This window comes from Bubalus bubalis, chromosome X, assembly GCF_019923935.1.
Source record: "Bubalus bubalis isolate 160015118507 breed Murrah chromosome X, NDDB_SH_1, whole genome shotgun sequence".
NCBI classification, from domain to species: Eukaryota; Metazoa; Chordata; class Mammalia; order Artiodactyla; family Bovidae; genus Bubalus; species Bubalus bubalis.
In genome coordinates this window covers 7,655,466-7,676,642 of record NC_059181.1, presented here as the reverse complement: position 1 = coordinate 7,676,642, position 21,177 = coordinate 7,655,466, and the positions used below count along the sequence as shown (strand labels likewise).

Sequence of the window (21,177 nt, the reverse complement as noted above, 5' to 3'; positions counted from 1 at the left end):
CTTCTCCAGTGCATCTTCCCAACCCAGGGATCAAACCCAGGTCTCCTGCAATGCAGGCAGAAGCTTTAACCTCTGAGCCACCAGGGAAGCCCTTGAATGGAAATGGATTAAATGCTCCAACCAAAAGACACAGACTGGCTGAATGGATACAAAAACAAGACCCATGTATATGCTGTCTGCAAGAGACCCACTTCAGACATAAAGACACATACAGACTGAATATGAAGGGATGGAAAAAGATATGCCACGCAAATAGAAATGAGAAGAAAGCTGGAGTAGCAGTACTCATATCAGACAAACAGACTTTAAAATAAAGATCATTATAAGAGACAAGGAAGGACACTACATAATGATCAAGGGATCAATCCAAAAAAAATACAACAATTATAAATATATATGCACACAATACAGGAGCACCTCAATACATAAGGCAAATGGTAACAGCCATAAATGGGGAAATTGACAGTAACAATAATAGTGGTGGACTTTAACACCCCACTTATACCAATGGACAGATCATCCAGACAGAAAATAAGGAAACACAAGCTAGAAATGACACATTAGACCAGAGAGATAGACTTAATTGATATTTATAGGACATTCCATCTGAAAGCAGCAGAATACACTTTCTTCTTACACACATGGAACATTCTCCAGGAAAGATCACATCTTGAGTCACAAATCAAGTCTCGATAAATTTAACAAAATTTAAACTGTATCAAGCACCTTTTTCAACCACAATGCTATGAGATTAGATAGCAGTTACAGGAAAAAACTATTTTAAAAAACACATGGAAGCTAAACAATATACTAAATAACCAAGAGATCACTGAAGAAATCAAAGAGGAAATAAAAAAATACATAGAAGCAAATGAAAACAAAAACACAATGACCCAAAACTTATAGAGCACACAACAAAAAGCAGTTAAAGGAGGGAAGTTTATAGCAATTCAATATCACCTCAAGAAACAAGAAAAATCTCAACAATCTAACGTTACACCTAAAGCAACTAGAGAAAGAACAACAACAAAATCCTGTAGCAGAAGAAATCATAAATATCAGAGCAGATATACATGGAACAGCAACAAAGAAGACAACAGCAAAGATCAATTAAGCTAAAAGTTGGTTACTTGAGAAGATGAACAAAATTGATAAACCTTTAGCCAGACTCATCAAGAAAAAAAGGGAGAGGATTCAAATCAATAAATTAGAAATGAAAAAAAAGAAGTTACAGCTGACTCCACAGAAATACAAAGGATAAGAGACTACTACAAGCAACTATACACCAATAAACAGGACAATCTGGAGGAAATGAACAAATTCTTAGAAAGGTACAACCTTCTAAGACTGAACCAGGATGAAATAAACAGGTGAATGATAAGTAATAAAATTGAAACTGTAATTTAAAATCTTCCAACAAACAAAAGGCCGGGACTAGATGGCTTCACAGACCAGTTCTAACAAACATTTAGAGAAGAGTTAATACCTATCCCTCTCAAACTCTTCCACAAAATTGCAGAGGGAGGAACATCCCAAACTTGTTCTACAAGGCCACTATCATCCTGATACCACAACCAGCCAAAGATATCACAAGAAAATTACAGACCACTATAACTGACGAACACAGATTCAACAATCCTCAACAAAACACTAGCAAAGAGAATCAAGCAATGCATTAAAAGGATCATACACCATGATCAAGTGGGATTTATCCCAGGGATGCAAGGATTCTTCAATATACACAAATCACTGTGATATACCATATCAACAAGTTGAAGAATAAAAAGCATATGATCATCTCAATAGATGCTGAAAAAAATTGACAAATTTCAATATCCATTTATGATAAAAAAAAAGAAACTCTCCAGAAAGTGGGCATACAGGGAACCTACCCCAACAAAAGCCCATAATAAAGGCCGTATACAACAAACCCACAACTAATAACATCATTCTCAATGGTGAAAACCTGAAAGCATTTTCTCTAACATAAGGAACAAGACAAGGATGTGCACTCTCACCACTATTATGCAACATAGTTTTGGAAGTCCTAGCCATGGCAATCAGAGAAGAAAAAGAAATAAAAGGAATACAAATTTTAAAAGAAGTTAAACTCTGTTTTCAGATGTACTCTACATAGAAAAATCCTAAAGATGCCACCAGAAAAACTATTAGCACTAATCGATGCATTTGGCTTGCATTCCTATACACTAACAATGAAAGATCAGAAAGAGAAATTAAGGAAACAATCCCATTTACCAATGCAACAAAAAGAATAAAACACCTGGGAATAAATCTATCTAAGGAGGCAAAGTGAAAGAGGAGAGTGAAAAAGTTGGCTTAAAGCTCAACATTCAGAAAACTAAGATCATGGCATCTGGTCCCATCACTTCATGGGAAATAGATGGGGAAACAGTGGAAACAGTGTCAGACTTTATTTTTGGGGGTCTCCAAAATCACTGCAGATGGTGATTGCAGCCATGAAATTAAAAGACGCTTACTCCCTGGAAGGAAAGTTATGACCAACCTAGACTGCATATTCAAAAGTAGAGACATTACTTTGCCAACAAAGGTCCGTCTAGTCAAGGCTATGGTTTTTTCCAGTAGTCATGTATGGATGTGAGAGTTGGACTGTGAAGAAAGCTGAGCACCGAAGAATGGATGCTTTTGAACTGTGGTGTTGGAGAAGACTCTTGAGAGTCCCTTGGACTGCAAGGAGATCCAACCAGTCCTTTCTAAAGGAGATCAGTCCTGGGTGTTCTTTGGAAGGACTGATGCTAAAGCTGAAACTCCAGTACTTTGGCCACCTCATGAGAAGAGTTGACTCACTGGAAAAGACTCTGACGCTGGGAGGGATTGGGGGCAGGAGGAGAAGAGGACAACAGAGGGTGAGTTGGCTGGATGGCATCACCAACTCGATGGACGTGAGTTTGAATGAACTCCGGGAGTTGGTGATGGACAGGGAGGCCTGGCGTCCTGTTCATGGGGTCGCAAAGAGTCGGACACAACTGAGCGACTGAACTGAACTGAACTGAACTGAAGGAGGCAAAAGGCCTGTACTCAGAAAAGACTGATGAAAGAAATTAAAGATGATATAAACAGAAACAGATGTCTTAGATTGGAGGAATCAATATTGTGAAAATGACTATACTACACAAAGCAATCTACAGATTCAATGCAATCCCTATCAAATTACCAACGGCAGTTTTCACAGAATTAGAACAAAAATTTTTACAGTTTGTATGGATACACAAAACACTCTGAATAGCCAAAGCAATCTTGAGAAATAAAAACAGAATTGAAGGAATTAGGCTCCCTGACTTCAGACTATATTACACAGCTACAGTAATCGAGAAAGTATGATACTGGCAGCAAAACAGAAATACAGATCAGATCAATGGCACAGGATAAAAACCCATAGATAAACCCACACACCTACCATCACATAATCTGAAAAAGGAGACAAGAAAATACAATGAAGAGAAGACAATCTCTTCAATAAGTGGTGCTGGGAAAACTGGACAGCAACATGTAAAAGGATGAAACTATAACATTCTCTAACATGATACAGAAAAATAAACTCAAAATGGATCAAAGACATACATGTAACACTGGACACTGTAAACTCTTAGAGGAAAACATAGGCAGAACACTCTTTGACATAAATCACAGCAAGATCTTTTTTGACCTACCTCCTAGAGTAATAAAAATTTGTTAAAAATAAATAAATGGGACCTAAATAAACTTAAAAGCTTCTGCAGAGCAAAGGAAAACATAAACAAAACAAAAAGACAAGTCTCAGAATGAGAGAAAATATTTGCAAATGAAGCAACGGACAAAGGACTTATCTCCAATATATACAAACATCTCATGCAGCTCAATATCAAAACAACAAACAACCCAATCAAAAAATGGGCAAAGATCTAAACAGACATTTCTTCAAAGACATAAACACAGTCAAGAGGCACATGAAAAGATGCTCAACATCACTAATTATTAGAGAAATGCAAATCAAAACTACAGTGAGTAATCAGCTCACACTGGTCAGAATGACCATCATCAAAAAACCTATAAACAATAAATGCTGGAGGGAGTGTGGAGAAAAGGGAATCCTCTTGTACTGACGGTGGAAGTGTAAATTGATACAGCCACTATGGAGAACAGTATGGAGTGCCTTTAAAAAGCTAAAAGTAGTACTACCCTATGACCCAGCAATCCCACTACTGTGCATATATCCTGAGAAAACCATAATTCAAATAGACACATGTACCCCAACGTTCACTGCAGCACTGTTTACAACAGCCAGTACATAGAAGTAACCTAAATGTCCATCGATGGATGAATAGATAAAGAAGATGTGGTACATATATACAATGGAATATTATTCAGCCATAAAAGGAAATGAAATTGAGTCATTTTCAGAGATGTGGATGGACCCAGAGTCTGCCATACAAAGTAAAGTAAGTCAGCAAGAAAGAAACAAATATCATATATTAACTCATGACAAATATTATATATTAACCCATGTATGTGGAATCTAAAAAAAAATGGTACAGGTGAACCTATTTGCAGGGGAGGAATAGAGACATAGACATAGAGAAAGGACATGCAGACACAGGGCAGGTGGGGATCGAATTGGAAGATTAGGAATGACACATATACACTACCATGTGCAAATAGACAGCTAGTGGGAAGCTGCTGTGTAACACAGGGAGCTCAGCTCGGTGCTCTGTGATGACCTAGAGGGGTGGGATGGTGGGTTCAAGAGGAAGGGAGGAATATATAGGTGATTCACTTCATTGTACAGCAGAAACTAACACAACATTGTAAGGCAATTATACACCAATTTAAAAAAAGAAACTGACAGACTAGATTCAAAATAAGGAAAAAGATTTCATAAACTTCATTTAACAGATATTGATATAACTTTGGACTTAACCATTAAAACAAACTCTTTTCAAACACTCAAACAGAATGTGAATTAGACCACTAAACACTTCAGGGAATTTAAAAAATTAGAACTCACCCAGGCCAGTCCTTAAACTGAGAAAATAAATTAGCTCAGACTGAGAAAGTAAAAATTCTCCCTGTCATTGATGAAGCTAGTGCAACAGAAACAGAATGGTCAGCTGCAAAGAACAAAGAGTATTTCAGAGGGTAGGCTGCAGCTGTAAAGAGAACAAGGCTAGCATAAGCCTGATACCAAAGCCAAAAAAAGGATAATGATAGGTCACTATCAACTGTGACCACACACATGAAGTAGAATCCTACTAAACTAAATCCAAAGCACAGTAAAAGAACATACACCATGCCTAGATTCAAGAAAAATTCTGCATAAGAAAGTGGACTAATGCACGACATACTACAATTAATTCCAAGTAGGTTAAAGAGTTAACCACAAAAAAATGAAACCTTTTTAAAAACTTAAAAATGGAATATTCATTCTTAGTGGAAATGACTTACTGAGAATAATCAGCAGAAAATAGTAAACTAAAGATTTGACCACAGAAAAATGCAACTTCAGCCTTTTTAGAGCCAAAATAAAATTGAACACCAACTGTATTGTCACAAAATTGGAAAGATGACTAATTTTCCATAGAGCACATATCAATAAGAAATACATCAATAAGAAACACATCAAAAAGAAATTCATCAATAAGAAAACACTAGCACTCTAGGGGGAAAAAAACGGGCAAGGGGAACATGAACCACCAATCCATGGGAAACATACAGCCAGAAAATATGCACAACCTTCTTGATAATCAAAAGAAAGAATGTTAAAACAATAAGGGCTTCTCGATCTTAGATTGATTTAAAACATGTCATGATCATTATATTGGCAAGAGATAAGCATTTTCAAAATACTGGTGGAATATAAACTGAAGTTGACTCTCGAACCAGAGTTTAGGGGCCCCGTCTAGATCCCCAGATTTGATTACGTGGATTCAACCAACACAAACAGTGTAGTACCATAGTAGATATTTATTAAAAAAGTCCACGTATAAGTGGACCTGAGCTGTTCAAACATGTGTTGTTCAACGGTCAATAGATTACAATCTTTCTAGAAGAAGACACATAAACCAAGAGCCTTAAAATGGCTCACACCTTCTAATTCACTAATGCCACTTCATCTATCCAAAACAAAAAGTGAGAGGTGCAATTGCAGGAGTGTGTAAACCTCAATATAACTTAAATATTCAATAACACAGGAATGCTGCATAATTATGTATATGGCACCAGGCTCAGCTTTGGACAATGAAAATTAGAATTTCAAGAAACATTTAAAAACAAAGGAAGGGCTTCCCTAGTGGTGTAGTGGCTAAGAATCTGCCAGCCAATGCAGGAGACACAGGCTGGATCCCTGAAATGGGAAGATCCCACATGCTGCGGAGCAACTAAGCCTGTGCACAACTACCGAAGCTCGCACACCTCAAGCCTGCTGTGCTCTACAACAAAAGAAGCCACCGCAATGAGAAGCCAGAGCACCTCAAGGAAGAGTAGCCCGCACCCGCCACAACTAGAGAAAGCCCGCATGCAGCAAGGAAGATTCAGCGCAGCCATAAACAAATAAAATGTTCTTTTCAAAAACCACACACAGGAAAATGATCACCACGTATTAAAGCAGATACACAAATAAACAAAACAGTACGCCAACTAGTGGTTGTGTTAGAGATGACGTCTCTTCTGTATGTTTTTCTATATTTCAGTTGAGTTTGAAGTATTTTTAAGGTTACAAAAACAATGGAGCAGCCAGAAGAAAAAGTTTTCCCTCAATTTCCTACTTTAAGTGTAAAATACTTTTATGAAATATATATAGAAAACACATTTGAGCTAATCCTACTTCCTGCTGTTAATTCATACACGAAGTGTCCTAAGAAATATTTGCTGCTCAAGTATTTATACCTTTCAATATATTTTAAAGAAGAAATTTCTCATTTCCCAAACTTTTCTACAGTAAGTAGTCCCTTAATGTTTCCTATATGGTGTCAATACCCTCCATTCAAATACGAGTATTACACTTCATAACTCAGGAACATCTAAGATTTCTAAAACAAACGTTACTAAAATGTGTTTATTTAACGATTAAAGAGTTACACGGGAAACAATGTAACTCACCAACACAATCTCTGTATCACGTGATACCCAAGACATGGATGTATTTACATGCACCACCTGTCACAGGTTACACTTGCAAAATCTACGTTAACAGATATGCCTAAAATTGATACCTTGAGTGTGTCCAGTACACCCCGATCCTTAAACGTCTGGTACAGCTTTTTGCGCAGATCATCTTGACTCAACACATCAGATTTGGGGAACATGATGGACCAGGAGAGAAATCGGTTATGGTTTACCTGGCGGGCAGAGGAGATGTTAAATTCTGCACACAGACCAAGGAAGCCCTCACAAGCCCAGGGGAGAAAGGCGTTTTAACGGAACCAAAGGCTTCACTTCCGCCCGCCTCGAGGAGGCGGCAGGTGATGGCACGTGAGCCATCAGGTGTCGGCTTCCTCCCGAGCCCGCCCCACCGTGCCCCAAGTTTGAGTCCGAACCTGGGATGCGGGCCCTGGCCTAGGGGAACCCCTGCCTTCAGAGTCCTGCCTCAACCCCAGAGTACCAGGAGGAACAAGCTGAACCTTCCGCTTTGGATTGCAAACTAGGAACTTAGACAGACACGCGCACGCCTTGGAAGGTCTGATAGGGGGGCGTGGCTGTGGCCCACGCGCGACCCTCACGGGCGGAAACCGGAAGACTGAAGGCTAAAGAAAGTGCAGCATCGGCCGGAATTCGCGCCGCCCAAAGCCAATCCCAGCCCTCCCCGCAGTCCGGGCACTACGGCGCAAGCGCCAAGCTGCGTAGGGCTGCGGCCGGAAGCTCCGCCCACTACGCGAGGGCGGTACCGCGGAGTATCGCGAGGGCTGCTTCCGGCGTCCCTACGGAAGTTGAGGAACGCGGTTCCGTTCCGCGGCAATTGACTGGGCGTTTCGGTTGCTGGCGTCTTGCCGCAGGTAGGGGGATGGAGCGAGTGGACGGTTGGCGCTTGGGGACTCTGGGGGATGTGTCCTGTCCCGCGGGAGCCGGGTGTTGGCCCTTTCTCTCCCTTCTGTCCCTGGCCGGCTGAGCTCATCAACAGCCCAGCTGGCCATTCCACACCGAGATTCAATCTGCAAATGTCCGTCTGCTTAGGCGCTTTGCTTCTTGTAATATCTTTCATTGGGTTGGGTTATTCAGCCCACCCTGGCTCTCTTAACTGCGGCACTATTGCCGTTTGGAGTCGGAAAATGCTCCATTTTGGTGCTGTCCTGCGCACTGTAAGATGCTGAGCAGCATCCTTGGTTTCCACCCAATCGATGCCAGTAGCACCTCCCTCCCAGTTCTGACAGCCTCCTGGCATTGCCACATGTCCCTGGGAGGCAAAGTCGCCCCTGGTTAAAAACCAGTGAGCTACACTTGGTGCGTGCTGTGAAGAACATCGGTGAGCTGGGTGCCCAAGATGCTTAAATCTAATTAGAAAAGTCTCTCAAGAAGCAATGCTGAAAACATAGCTAGAGAATTGGCTAAGAACTAAGATGCATTGTGAAAGTGTTACCCGCTTAATTATGTCCGACTTTTTGCGATCCCATAGGCTGAATTGGGAGAAGGCAATGGCACCCCACTCCAGTACTCTTGCCTGGAAAATCCCATGGACAGAGGAGCCTGGTAGGCTGCAGTCCATGGGGTCACTAAGAGTCGGACACGACTGAGCGATTTCACTTTCACTTTTCACTTTCACACATTGGAGAAGGAAATGGCAACCCACTCCAGTGTTCTTGCCTGGAGAATCCCAGGGACGGTGGAGCCTGATGGGCTGCCGTCTATGGGGTCGCGCAGAGTCGGACACGACTTAAGCGACTTCGCAGCAGCAGCAGCAGGCTGAATGGCACCCCACTCCAGGACTCTTGCCTGGAAAATCCCATGGACGGAGGAGCCTGGTAGGCTGCAGTCCATGGGGTCGCTAGGAGTCAGACACGACTGAGCGACTTCACTTTCACTTTTCACTTTCACCACGCATTGGAGAAGGAAATGACAACCCACTCCAGTGTTCTTGCCTGGAGAATACTAGGGACGGCAGAGCCTGGTGGGCTGCTGTCTATGGGGTCGCACAGAGTCGGACATGACTGAAATGACTTAGCAGCAGCAGCAGACTGTAGCCTACCAGGCTCCTGTGTCCATGGAATTCTCCAGGCAAGAATACTGGGGTGGGTTGCCACTCCCTTCTCCAGGGGATCTTCCCAACCCAGGAATCGAACCAAGGTCTCCTACATTGCAGGTGGATTCTTTACCATCGGAGTCAGAGATGCATTGTAGACCAAGTAAAGATTTTAGAAAAAGTGGTTGGGGGTGGACATGAGTGGGCACATCTCTGAAAACTGACTTCATCAGGGCATTGTTAGGTAGTATTTGGATAGTGGACAAAAAGCAAAGGAGGAAGGGCGAAAATTCTGAAAGGAATAAAAAAATCAGGACCTTTTCAAGAGCAGTGAGGCATCTGGCCTGACTCCAGAGCCCCATGCTGTGGGTATAAGGTATCTAAGGCCTACCTACAAGGACAAAATTGGGCCAGTGTTAGCTTTGTGAGCAGCAATGAAGAGTACAGTGAATTTTCACCCCTAGCTATGAAAGGCTTAAACGATTTAATAGGCATCAAGAGTGACAGGACTTAAATAGGAGGTAGAGACCGTGTAGGTTGGGTTGGGAAATACTTGGAGAAGGAAGGATTTGGGTAGACTTTGAAAGATGGATAAGGTAAACATAGAATTAGAGTATTCCAGGCATGAAGAGAGAGATAAGTCTGGACTGGACACAATCAGCTGGAGAGGGAAAAAATAAGTATACCAATCCACTGTAGCTGAGGTAGAACAACGTGGTACTAGGTTTTGGATACTGGTACTTAGTTAGATGAGAAGCATTAAGGCTTTTGAGCAGAATAGTGAGCTGATGAAGAATGTTCTAAGATGTTAGTATGGAGTCATTTCACAAGGCAACCTGATAATTCTTGGTTACTAAGTTCTCAGTTATATTCACCCAAATGTCTTTCCAGGTAACTTCAAAGGAGCAGCCCTAGGCTTGGCCTCTGAAACAGTTTGGAATAAATCTGTCTAGTTCAGATTTAGCAAATACTTGGCACTCACTTAGGCGCTGCCCTTTCCCACACCCATAGCAGACGTGGTAACTGATCACAGCAATCTTTCCCCCAACCACCCTTAGTCTCAGAATCTTTCTCAGCACTAGTTCCTGGCTATCACTACCAGCTGATAAGAACAAGCTCATGGGGGAAAACCAGTTGGCATCCCTAGTCAAATCCCTTCCCATAGACAGCATCATACTTATAAAGACTGCATCTATTCCACAAAAGGTCTTACCTGCCTCCATTTTAAACATCCTCAGCTCCTTCAGTAGCTTTTGCCTTGTTCCCAGGGCATTCCATAGTCTAAATGCTTCCCTCCTCCCAACACACACAGTTCAGAGTTAATGAATTTTAAAACTGTGATTCCCAGAACTGAGTATCTTCCCCAGAGATGGTATTATTAGTCATGAGGACATCATCTTTTCTTAATGCAGTCTGGAATTGCATTAGCTTTTCTGGCCAGTGTATTGGATTGCTGCCTCTGACTGAGCTGGCAGTAAATGAGAAGCGGTCCCCATAGATGAGCTACTCTAACACTAGGTTTCCCTCATCCCCTTGTGCTGTTGATTTTTTCAGCCCAAGTATAGAACTTTATTTCGAATTCTTTAAATTCTGTCCTCTTCATGTCACCTATTTCTTCTAGCCGTGGAGGTCTTTTGAATCCTAACTTTAGCCTTCTAATAAATTAGGTGCCTTTAGCATGTTATCTTTGGGTGTGAGAAGTTGGCTTCATCTCAGTTACTGATGCAAACCCCTTGAGCTGCACTAGGTGAAGGTCAACCTCCAAGGCTCCCTAGAGACCCCATGCTGGCCAGTGACATGGAGCATGTGAACGTTCCAGTCAGTCCCCTCCTGTCCCTCCCTCAGCAGAGAACGTGCACACCCTGGGTCCCCAGCACTGCTCTTGCTCTGGGGGTACCCCAGGCTGTCACCCAGGCTACTGGTCTCCCATGAGTTCTTAGGTGGAGAACCACATGACTTCAGAAGGTGACTCACCATCTCCCTAGTTCCCTTCCACAACAGGGAGTGCAGGTCTGGAATGACTTGTTTTTCTAGAACAAGGGAGTAGTAACCCACTCTTTCTAAGGATACACATTAAGGGACTTAGTTTATCATAGAAGTTCCCAGCATAGTTAGTGTCTGACCGAAGACAGGCATTTCATACCTGTTTCTGTTGGTGTTTTAATCTCTTCAGTGGTACTCTGACTTCAAGATAAGCCTCTTTGTTTTCTGAAAGTTGGCATAACAGTTACTAACCTCTGAAAGCCTGGCTTTTTCTATTCCTGTGATTTCTCAATGTCCCTGGTCAGTAGTCACACCATCAGAGTTGTTAACCCAAATGTTTTTTTAACATGCCCATCTTGGGGTTCATAGCCTGCCTAACCTCATGTCTCCCACACTTTCTGTGTGAAAACCATTCTTTGAGAAAACTCAAATTTGACACACCTGTGTCCCGTGTTGTTTACACACCAGGTGCCTCAAATCATTGACCATTCTCCCTTGCTTTTTCCTGATAGTAGCCTGCACGTCTCTTGTTTTTCTGAACATATAGCACACATTTCAGCTCGTGTGGGGCTTTTGCCCTTCTGACTCAAGCCTCCTGGCTTTCTGGTCCCACGTTATGGCCATTACTAGCTAGTGCCCTACTTCTCACATCTTGTACACGGTCTCTTCAAGAAGTCCGGAACTCCTTGTGTGTTGATTTCTTCAGTTCTCTCTCTCAAAAGCAGTTCAAGACATTTTAACCACCACAGACAGCTGTTCTCGGCACACACGGGAGTCCTGGCTCCCCTCTGTTCAGCCAACAAGTCCTGCCCTTGTATAGGAGGGTTTCTTTCATCCTATTTTAACAACTGTGGCAGCTTCTCACAAACGTGCTGTTCGTCACCTGACACAGGCTTCATCAGTCAAAGCCCTGGAGGGCCTCGGCACTAGAACTTTCAGAAGGTTCCCGTTCTTGTTGAGGCTAGTTAATCCTGCCTCCCCCCCGACCTCCTTCCTGCCTTCCCTTTCTTACATTCCAGCACTATGCCCTCCCCCTGGAGGAGGAAATGGCAACCCACTCCAGTATTCCTGCCTGGAGAATCCCATGGACAGAGAAGCCTGGCGGGCTACAGTCCATGGGGTCACACACAGTCGGACACGACTGAGCACACAACGGCATGCCCTCCCCCTGCTCCCTGCAGGTCCGTCCCGCTAGTACTGAGCAGTTTCCTGTTCGAGGCTGTGTTAGGGGTATGAGACCCTATCTGGAAAACCCAGCTGCTGTTCTCTTCCACTCTTGTCCCTGTACTGCTCCGAGTTGCTCTACCTTGATGCACTATTGGCCCCCCACCCCCCATTTGCACGGGGCTCTGAAGCCTGTGACCCATGGAAAATAAGCTCACTCTGTCCTCAGTCTCTTCTCCCTCCCTTTTTCTTAAGCCTGCAGGTTTTTTCAGCTTTGACATGTTAGTTTCCTACTGCCCGCCATAACGCATTACCACAAATTTACTGGCTTAAAACTACACAAACTTATCATCTTACCATTTTGTAGGGTAGAAGGCCAACGCGGGTCTCACTGGGCGTAAATCCCTTCTGGAAGCTCTCTGGAAGAATCTGTTTCGTCATCCTTTCCAGCTTCTAGGGGCCACCCACATTCCTTGGTTCATGGCTGTTTCCTCCATCTTGAAACCCAGCAAGGTTTCATCTCTGTGGCGATCCACCCACTGCCACGTTTCCCCCCCCTCCCAAGAACCTCCAACTGTTTCCTGGGGTTCTACCCTCTTCCACTTTTAAAGACTGGTGATTACACTGGATCCACCTGAATAGCCAGGATCCTTGTCCTACCTGAAGATCAGCTGATGGACAGCCAGCCTTGGTTGCATCGTCTTAATGCCCTTTGCCACCTAGATTAATTTTCAGTTTCCCAAGCTTAGGATGTGGGCATCTTGGTGGGGGCCAGGGGAGCTTATATTGGCTGCAACCACACGTGTAGAATTGACCTGTTCATTTTCATCCCTCTTCCTTCCCTTTCTGATTTCCTTTGTAGTTTCATCACCTTGATATTCTGCTTGACCCCCTCAGCCAGACATTTGGCAACATCCTGAATTCTTCCTGCGGTTCCCCAGTTTCACCCACTGCCAAGCTCTGTAACACCCCCACACCTTAAGACCTTGCAGACACTCGAAGGGCCCCTATTTCAGGTGACAGAAAGACTGTGTAGATGGAGATCATTTCCCTCCTCGCAGAAAGTCCCATCCATCAGACAGCACAGAATTCTAGAGCAAGTCTCAGCTCTGCTTACCACCGAAGCTGAGGAGGCCCCGCGTATTAAATGGCTGTAGACATTGCCTTCCTGGGACAAGGTGGTTATGTGCTCTTGCTGCTTCCTTTTCTTCCACTGCACTGCTCAGCTTCTCTGCATCCTTTCTTCAAGCCTGTGTGAAATCACGTGACTAGCAGCTCACGTTCTATGTAGCTGACAGGTTTGTGACCACCCCTTTCTTTCTTGCAGTTTCTTGTTTATCCTCATGCTCTTCTTAGGATATGCTTTTCTCCCCAACACGAGTTTCCACATGGGGCTGAGTGGGTTTGGGGGCCAGAGCAGAAGGATAATCTTCCTTATACATATAGTGTCTTCTGCTGCTGCTTAACATGTATGCAGAGGGAGAAGGATCTTCCTTGAGTATTTTTTTCCCTGCTGCTCCTTAAATGTTTGTGCTGAAGAAAGCAAGCCCTTCCCTTGGCAAACTCCACCTATAAAACCTTTTCCAGCAAGAAGGAATGATGTCATTGTTTGCTCTGTGAAAATTACAGGCTTCCACCCCCTTCCCCTCACTTGAGCTTGAGGATCATTGCCACTTCTTCTAGTTTTGCAGAGCTTTGGTATCATCCCTGCGTTTGTCTTCAGGTTTCATGGCATGGAAGTCCCGCTGAGGCTCGATGAGCCCTGGGTTCTGACACACCTTACTGTCAGCACCCGGTTAAGCAGGTTCCTGCTCCACAGGGTGCCCTTCCTCTGCACATCTCCATGTGCCTGTGCTCGTGTCGCTAGAGCTAGACATGAACCTAGCTTTGTCTGATTCAGAAGACCCTGTGCTAAAACAACATACACGAGTCCATCGCCTGTCTGCCCGTCCATCCATCCAGATTGTGATTGTGCTAAAAGTCACAGAATCATTGATTTCTCCCCCAGCACCCCTGTTTTCTCTTTTTATGCCTTTAGCAAACCTATCGACCCTTGTCCCAAGAGCTCTTTATGCCTCAGAATGTCTTCCTTTGGGATTATGATTTCTTCCATCTTTTCTAGAGTACAGCGCTGTTTCTTCCTCTCTTTCGAAAGACGTTTGAGGCGGCCTATCACAGGCTCCTTTCTGTGCAGAGTTACATCCATAGCACAGAGCCGTCAGGTGGGAAGAAGACAAGCGCCTCGCAGTCTGATGACGACAGCAGTGCTGCACAGCTGTACATTGTTTCCCACTCGGCGCCCAGGCTCACTGGCCCAGTCCACGGTGAAGACGGCTTACCCTCCATGGTCCACACTTTCCCATCAGGAGAATGTTGTTTTTATGATGTCATGTTAGAGGTCTTCTAATTTCCCTATGAAAATGTAGTAGTGGATTCTCCAGAACATATCACAAATACATAAATTGTATCAGTCACAAGCTATGTATCTATAGGAATGGAATGATGTCATTGTTTGCTCTGTGAAAATTGCAGGCTTCCACACCTTTCCCCTCACTTGAGCTTGAGGATTATTGCCACTTCCAGATTTGCAGCACTTTGGTATCATCTTGGTGTGGTACCTATCATTTGGTATCTATCAATCTTGGCATGGAAAGCATGCCACTTTAGGGGCCACCTCCTCTACAATTTAGGTTTAAGTTAAAAATGGAGTTCTTTACTTCCTGGGTTTTTGTATTGAGTACTAAAAATACACATTATTTTCATTTAATTAGGAGCTATATTGAAGACGATGTCTGGAAGCTTCTACTTTGTCATTGTTGGTCACCATGATAATCCAGTTTTTGAAATGGAGTTTTTGCCAGCTGGAAAAGCAGAATCCAAAGTGCGTATGAAACCTTAAAAAAGCCCGTAGCACTTGTTGTGTTGCTGTAATGATACTGGTGTGATGTGACTGTGGAACTGGAAGGGGTCTGGACAGATGAGGTCACTGCGGACCCAGCACAACTACAGGTGGCTTGCTCTGCAGTCCTGCAGGTTGAGAGGAGCCAGCCGGGAGCATCCTCTGCATTGTGTGTGCGTGCTCTAGTTCAGCACACACTTGGCACAGGCTCACAGGATGCCCTGGGTCTCCTTTCCCTGGTTGCCAGTCCCTAGATCACCCGCCAAAGGCGGTGATCATACTGGGTCTGCAGGGGCAAGCGCTCCAGCCCTGAAATGCCAAGAAAGCCCCTTCTGTGCCCTCAAATCACCTTTTCCAGCAGGACAGACAGGCTAGAGGTTGAGATAGACCTCGACTCCCATGTCCTCCTGCCACCCCTGGGATGGCAGTTGTTGTCATCGACTTCCCACAGCATCCACTGGCCACGTGGGGCCCTCATGCTCTCCTCCATGGTGACGGCACCCAACTTTCTTGTTGTCAAGAGTGGTTCCGAAAAAACCAGCTTGCTTCAAGAACGTGGTGCCACTCAAGAGTAAACAGAGCTGTAGGGTCCTGGGATGAGGAGAGATGTCCCTCCATCTCCCTGTACAAAGCCATATTCCAAGTAAATTGCTGACCATTGCACTGTGTTTTTCTCAGCCTCCAAAAATAGGCTTTAACGTCCTTTAAGACAGGAACTGATGTTTGAAATTAGTCATGATGTGTAATGTCCAATGTAGGACGCTTTTCAACTGTTCAGACCTTGCCACTGAAATATGATAGAAATCCAAGGTATTATCTGAGCAGGTGTTGTTGCTCCGTCATTTGCCCACATTCCCAGGAGCACACTGCTCTTTGAAACCTGGATGGGAGGCATTGCTGCAGCAGTAGTTGCTTTGTGTGGTCTGCAGCTACTTATAGTTTTTCTCTCATTCCACTGGCCTCGTGGTAGGCAAAGCGGTGCCTATAAAACTGTCGCGTTACTTGATCTTAGTTCTTTCTTCTGCTACCACTCACCTTTGTAAACCACTCCTACAGTTTTCTCCTGATCTATCAAGTTTGCTCATAGGTGCAAAGGGAAAGACTGCCATGAGCCAGACACAAAACACATCCATTTCTCTGAGAAATAAATTAAGTTTTGTCCATGTGCTGGGACTGAAGTATAAACGTGCTTTACTTATGTGAGGGATTCCAGGGCACCTGACCACCTTCCTCCAGTCCAGGCACAGCCTCCTCAGCCAGGAAGCTCCATTCGTTTCCCAAGGCTGCAGTCATAGTACCAGACACTGGCCGCCTGAGAGGAGTAGAATCGGATTGTCTCACAGTTGGCAAGCCCAGAAGTCTTGAGATCAAGCCATCAGCAGGGCCAGCCCCGTCCAAAGGTGCTAGGGAAGGCCTGTTCCAGGCCTTCCTCCCAGCTGCTGGCAGTTCGTGCCTTGTGGCAGAACTGCAGTCCCTTGTGGCTTTCTCCCTGCATGTGAGCCTGTCTCCAAATTTCCCCCTTTTTATAAATACATCAGTCACTGGATTAGGGACCCACTTGCTGCTAGCATGACCTCATGGTAACTAATGACGTCTTCAACAACCTTCTTTCCAAATACAGCCACATTCTGAGGGTTAGGACTGCAGCACAGGAAATGGGGGAACCTAAGGGTTCTTTGAAAAATGCACTTTGAAAGTAAGCATCTCATGTGCATGAGGCTGCATTCCAGGTTGTGAATTCCCTCTCCACATTCAGGGGGACAGCCCCGCCTTCTTCAGTTAGGCCTTTTAGGCCCATGAGAAGGACGTCTCTGGCTTGACAGGATCACCTTGCGCTGTCAGCACAGGTGACTGCACACAGCTGGTGCCGAGCCAGGTTGGCAGCCCTGGGATCTCCCTGCACCTCAGGGTAGCCAATGCCAGGCTGTCTCCCCTGCTCACCAAGCCCCGGCCCTGCCCCGACCTGAGGCTGGTCCCCGCGGCTTTCCTTGCCACCTCCCTGGCCTACCTTGTTTTCCTGTCTTCCTCAAAAGATGTGTACTTCTTGAAAGGAGGATCTGAGTGGAGGGGAGGGGAAGGGGAGAAAAATTGAAAGCAGGATCTATTTTTTTTTTTTAAAGGAAGTTTCCTTTTTTTTCCCCCCCATGCTTAAATGCTCATGCAATCTGATAACTTCCTTCTTGCCAAATTTTTAAAAATCTTTATAGTTTCTTGAACACATTTCATAAGTAATTGGCTGTTTCTATTTGAGTTTTAGATACCAGATTAGAAAATAGTGTGAGAACACTGAAGACCTTTAATAGCAGAAAGCTTCCCCCCACTCCCCATGAGCAAGCTGTGTCTAGAATTCCCTGAATGGAAGTGTTAATCTGGTGTCACTCACTGTCACCTAGGACGATCACCGCCATCTGAACCAGTTCATAGCTCACGCTGCCCTCGACCTCGTAGATGAGAACATGTGGCTGTCGAACAATATGTACTTGAAGACGGTGGACAAATTCAATGAATGGTTTGTCTCAGCATTCGTCACTGCTGGTCATATCCTTACCTGTTTAATAAAGAGCTCTAACAAAGGGTTGGGGTGACAAACCAGACCAGCATGAGATCTGGATGCCAGGTTCTGAGTCTGTGGACTGCAAAGTGTTAGGTAAAAAATGGCCATTGATGGTGCTTTTTAATTTTTTTTTAGGGGAAAAAACATCTTTTATTTAACAGATAATTTTAAAGTCCAATCTCATAAAATTAAGGTTTATCTGAACCATATCAAGGGTGATTTTATTTTGTAGTTACTTTCTAACTTAAAAAAGATTATGTTCTCTTCAAGATAAAACTAATGGCACCCCACTCCAGTACTCTTGCCTGGAAAATCCCATGGATGGAGGAGCCTGGTGGGCTACAGTCCATGGGGTCGCTAAGAGTGGGACACGACTGAGCGACTTCACGTTCCCTTTTCACTTTCATGCATTGGAGAAGGAAATGGCAACCCACTCCAGTGTTCTTGCCTGGAGGATCCCAGGGACAGGGAGCCTGGTGGGCTGCCGTCTACGGGATCGCACAGAGTTGGACACGACTGAAGCGACTGAGCAGCAGCAGCAACCTAACTCTGAATCCAGTTTATGGGTTTATCTTTTCCATCGCACAATACACTGCATGTGACTCGAAGACTATTTTATCAACTGATCAACTTTTCAGTTTTCATTTCTAAAGATTATACCTTAATTATTTCACATATGAGATTTATTATGCTGCATGATGTCAGGCAAGAAGATGGAATCAAGAACTTCTTTACTGATGTCTATGATTTATACATAAAGGTATGGTATGTTCTGTACCTTGTAAAATCTGATTATAAAAGACATGCCGACTATGGCAGGACACTTGCCTGTAGAGGGAACTCCCTTAGATGCCCAGTTCTCCTCCTTGCTTAGCTTCCCCCCAGCAGGACTGTTCCTCACAGCTCCCTCACCAGGCAGGTCTCTATCAGCAGCTTAACACACATGCAGGACAACTCGTAGTCATTTTTAGATCAGTTTCATTCTTTCCCTTTTGGTGCACATAGTTGATTTTATGAGGGAACCATAACTAGAGACACAGAAGCAGTCTCTATAAGGGAAGTTGCTTCATGATTTTATTTCAGACTGTTTCCCATCTGCTTATTAACAAGTAAGTTACAGTGCAATGAATGTAGTTCATAAACCGGTAGGAAGTGATTCATGTATTATCAAAGTCACTCAAGGAGAAAGGGGCCACTTGCATTTCTTGATACTTAATTAGGAAAACTGAAATAGTAATAAGATGTGAGTGGTTAAACTGCAGTGCTAACAGTATATTAATAATTTAAATGTTCTTTATTTGCACAAGATTTTTTGCGTATCACATAGTTAACAATCAATATTCCTAGTCAGAAGTAGCAGAGAATATTTAGCCCTTTTATAAAGATGGACACCACCAATCGATTAAGGTATAAAAGTTGGTAACTCCTTTCCTCACTTGTGATTCCATCCAGTACTAATTTTCCCTCACATATATTATGGTTTACTCATTATATCATCTGAGAAACTGATCACTTGCCTTGTGTTAAAGCAGAGTATTAAAAATCTGATTGTTAAAAATTACCACACTTTTAAAAGTAGTGTGGTACTACTTTTTCCCTCAGTCAGAGCATATGGCAGATTTTTAGTGTGTTTTATATAGCCAGAGGCCTTCCACATGAATCAACATCTTGATAGTTGAACGTGAGTGTAATTGTATTTCACACACAGGGTGGATCCCAGGAGTTGGTTTTGCTTACACAGGTAGTGCTTACATATGTGCTGCCGTGGGTTTTGCCACAGGTACTACCCTGGAACACCAAGACAGAAATTTCCTTAATGGGACATTAACATGTAAGAATGGAACATCTTCACTGAAACTTAAAAATGTGGTCTTTAGACTTTTGTTTTGAATGTCTTTAATTACTTAAAACTTTAAAATATCTTCCTTTTAGAGACCTATGATTTGTCAGCCTTTTTTACTTTGACAAGCTCACCTGAGTACTTTCTTCTCTCCTAGTTTGCAATGAATCCATTTTATGAACCCAATTCTCCTATTCGATCCAGCGCATTTGACAGAAAAGTTCAGTTTCTTGGGAAGAAACACCTTTTAAGCTGAATGCAAAAAAATTCAGAAGTACACAATGTCACTACAGTGGGGTATGCTCAGGAATGTGTACATTGTAAGTAACGATTAAATAGCATGGTAAAGTTTTACTGGTAGTCTGTTTATCTAAGCCTAATGAAATTGCTTCTATATTTAAAAAATAGTACATTCAGTTTCTTACAGCTATGAACAGATTGCTATTTGCTTGTGAAAACTTATTTATAAAGAGCTCTTTATTGGTAATCTTGTAATGTCTTTATTTTAAAAAATTGGGAATAAGCTTTTGACTTTCCTCATTCAGATAGTTGATCTTGATGAAGCACTCCAGAACCAAATATCATTAAGATTTGGTAGGCAGATTTAAAACGAAAAGCTTCTGCAGTAGGGAATGAAGTTGATAGCACATACATGGGCTCATCTGTAGATCAAGAGATGTTACGAAAACACATAGGCAGTATACATAGCTCTGCCCAAGAAGCCGGAGCAGACTGTTGCAGTGCCAAATGCCACAGGCCTGCCCCATCAGACTAGAAACAGTGATCCTGCTGTAATTCGAGACTCCTGAGCCCAGGTTTGTATAGTGGGAGGCCAGGACCACAGTGACAAGTTATGTTTTTGTTTCCTTTCCCTCAGACAATAAACTAAGGATTAAGTGAACCTGTTGATAGATGTACTAGTAGAAGGTTGTAAGGCAGTTTTAGAATTGTAGACAAAGAAAAGCTTGTATCGCATTAGCACTTGTACTCTAGGCTTTTCAGGCTGTATATCTGTATACCTGAGCGGGTGGGAGTGCTCTGTTTTTTTACTATAACAGTGTGGGATCTTAATTGTAAACCAGTAAATGTCCATTGAAAAGCAAGTAAATGTTCATTGAAAACCAGGTATTTTCTGTGCTGTGAGCACTTGAAGAATTTTGTTCCATTCTGAATGACCTGAGCAAGGAATTCTCAGTTTGGTCTTGTGTCTTTGTGTGAAGCTGCTATCACAGTTTTTTACCCTATTTATTTGATTTCCTAAATAAAGATGTTTGTCCAAGATTATGGAGGCTTAGTATTGATTTTTTTTTTTTAGCTGTGCTGTACAGCTTGTGATATCTTAGTTCCCTGACCAGGGATTGAACCCGGACCCTCAACAGTCAAAAGCACCAAGCCCTTGACCATTCAATCACCAGGGAATTCCCAATGTTGAATTTTTAGGTGCTGCTCTCCCCACCACCTCGACCATTTTAGTCCTATCTCCCCTAATGAAAGTCTGCAAACATACATTGTAACTCATTTTACAGAATCCAGATCTCCTCAAACCAGGT

General features: G+C 43.3%; 2 protein-coding genes across 6 annotated transcripts in view; one reads left to right on the top strand and one right to left on the bottom strand.

The window, feature by feature from the left end:
• The window catches only part of OFD1 (OFD1 centriole and centriolar satellite protein), a 59,458-nt gene extending 51,674 nt beyond the window's left edge, over nt 1-7,784 (bottom strand). The window contains exons 1-2 of one of the 5 annotated variants that reach the window (XM_025276734.3): nt 7,551-7,784; nt 7,227-7,352 (exon numbers count right to left, since the gene is read on the bottom strand). In XM_025276734.3, coding sequence (XP_025132519.2) covers nt 7,227-7,319 — 93 coding nt within the window. In that variant the 5' untranslated portion in view covers nt 7,320-7,352; nt 7,551-7,784. Of the gene's footprint in view, nt 1-7,226; nt 7,528-7,550 lie in introns of those variants that run through there. The other 4 variants (XM_025276735.3, XM_025276737.3, XM_025276736.3 and 1 more) reach the window with 4 other exon arrangements.
• Nucleotides 7,785-7,848: 64 nt separating this feature from the next.
• Nucleotides 7,849-20,911, top strand: TRAPPC2 (trafficking protein particle complex subunit 2). Its single transcript, XM_006042891.4, has 5 exons — nt 7,849-8,006; nt 15,106-15,215; nt 17,627-17,771; nt 18,462-18,547; nt 19,785-20,911. The coding sequence occupies exons 2-5, from the start codon at nt 15,123-15,125 to the stop codon at nt 19,881-19,883; spliced, it is 423 nt and encodes a 140-aa protein (XP_006042953.1). The 5' UTR covers nt 7,849-8,006; nt 15,106-15,122; the 3' UTR covers nt 19,884-20,911.
• Nucleotides 20,912-21,177: the final 266 nt, after the last annotated feature.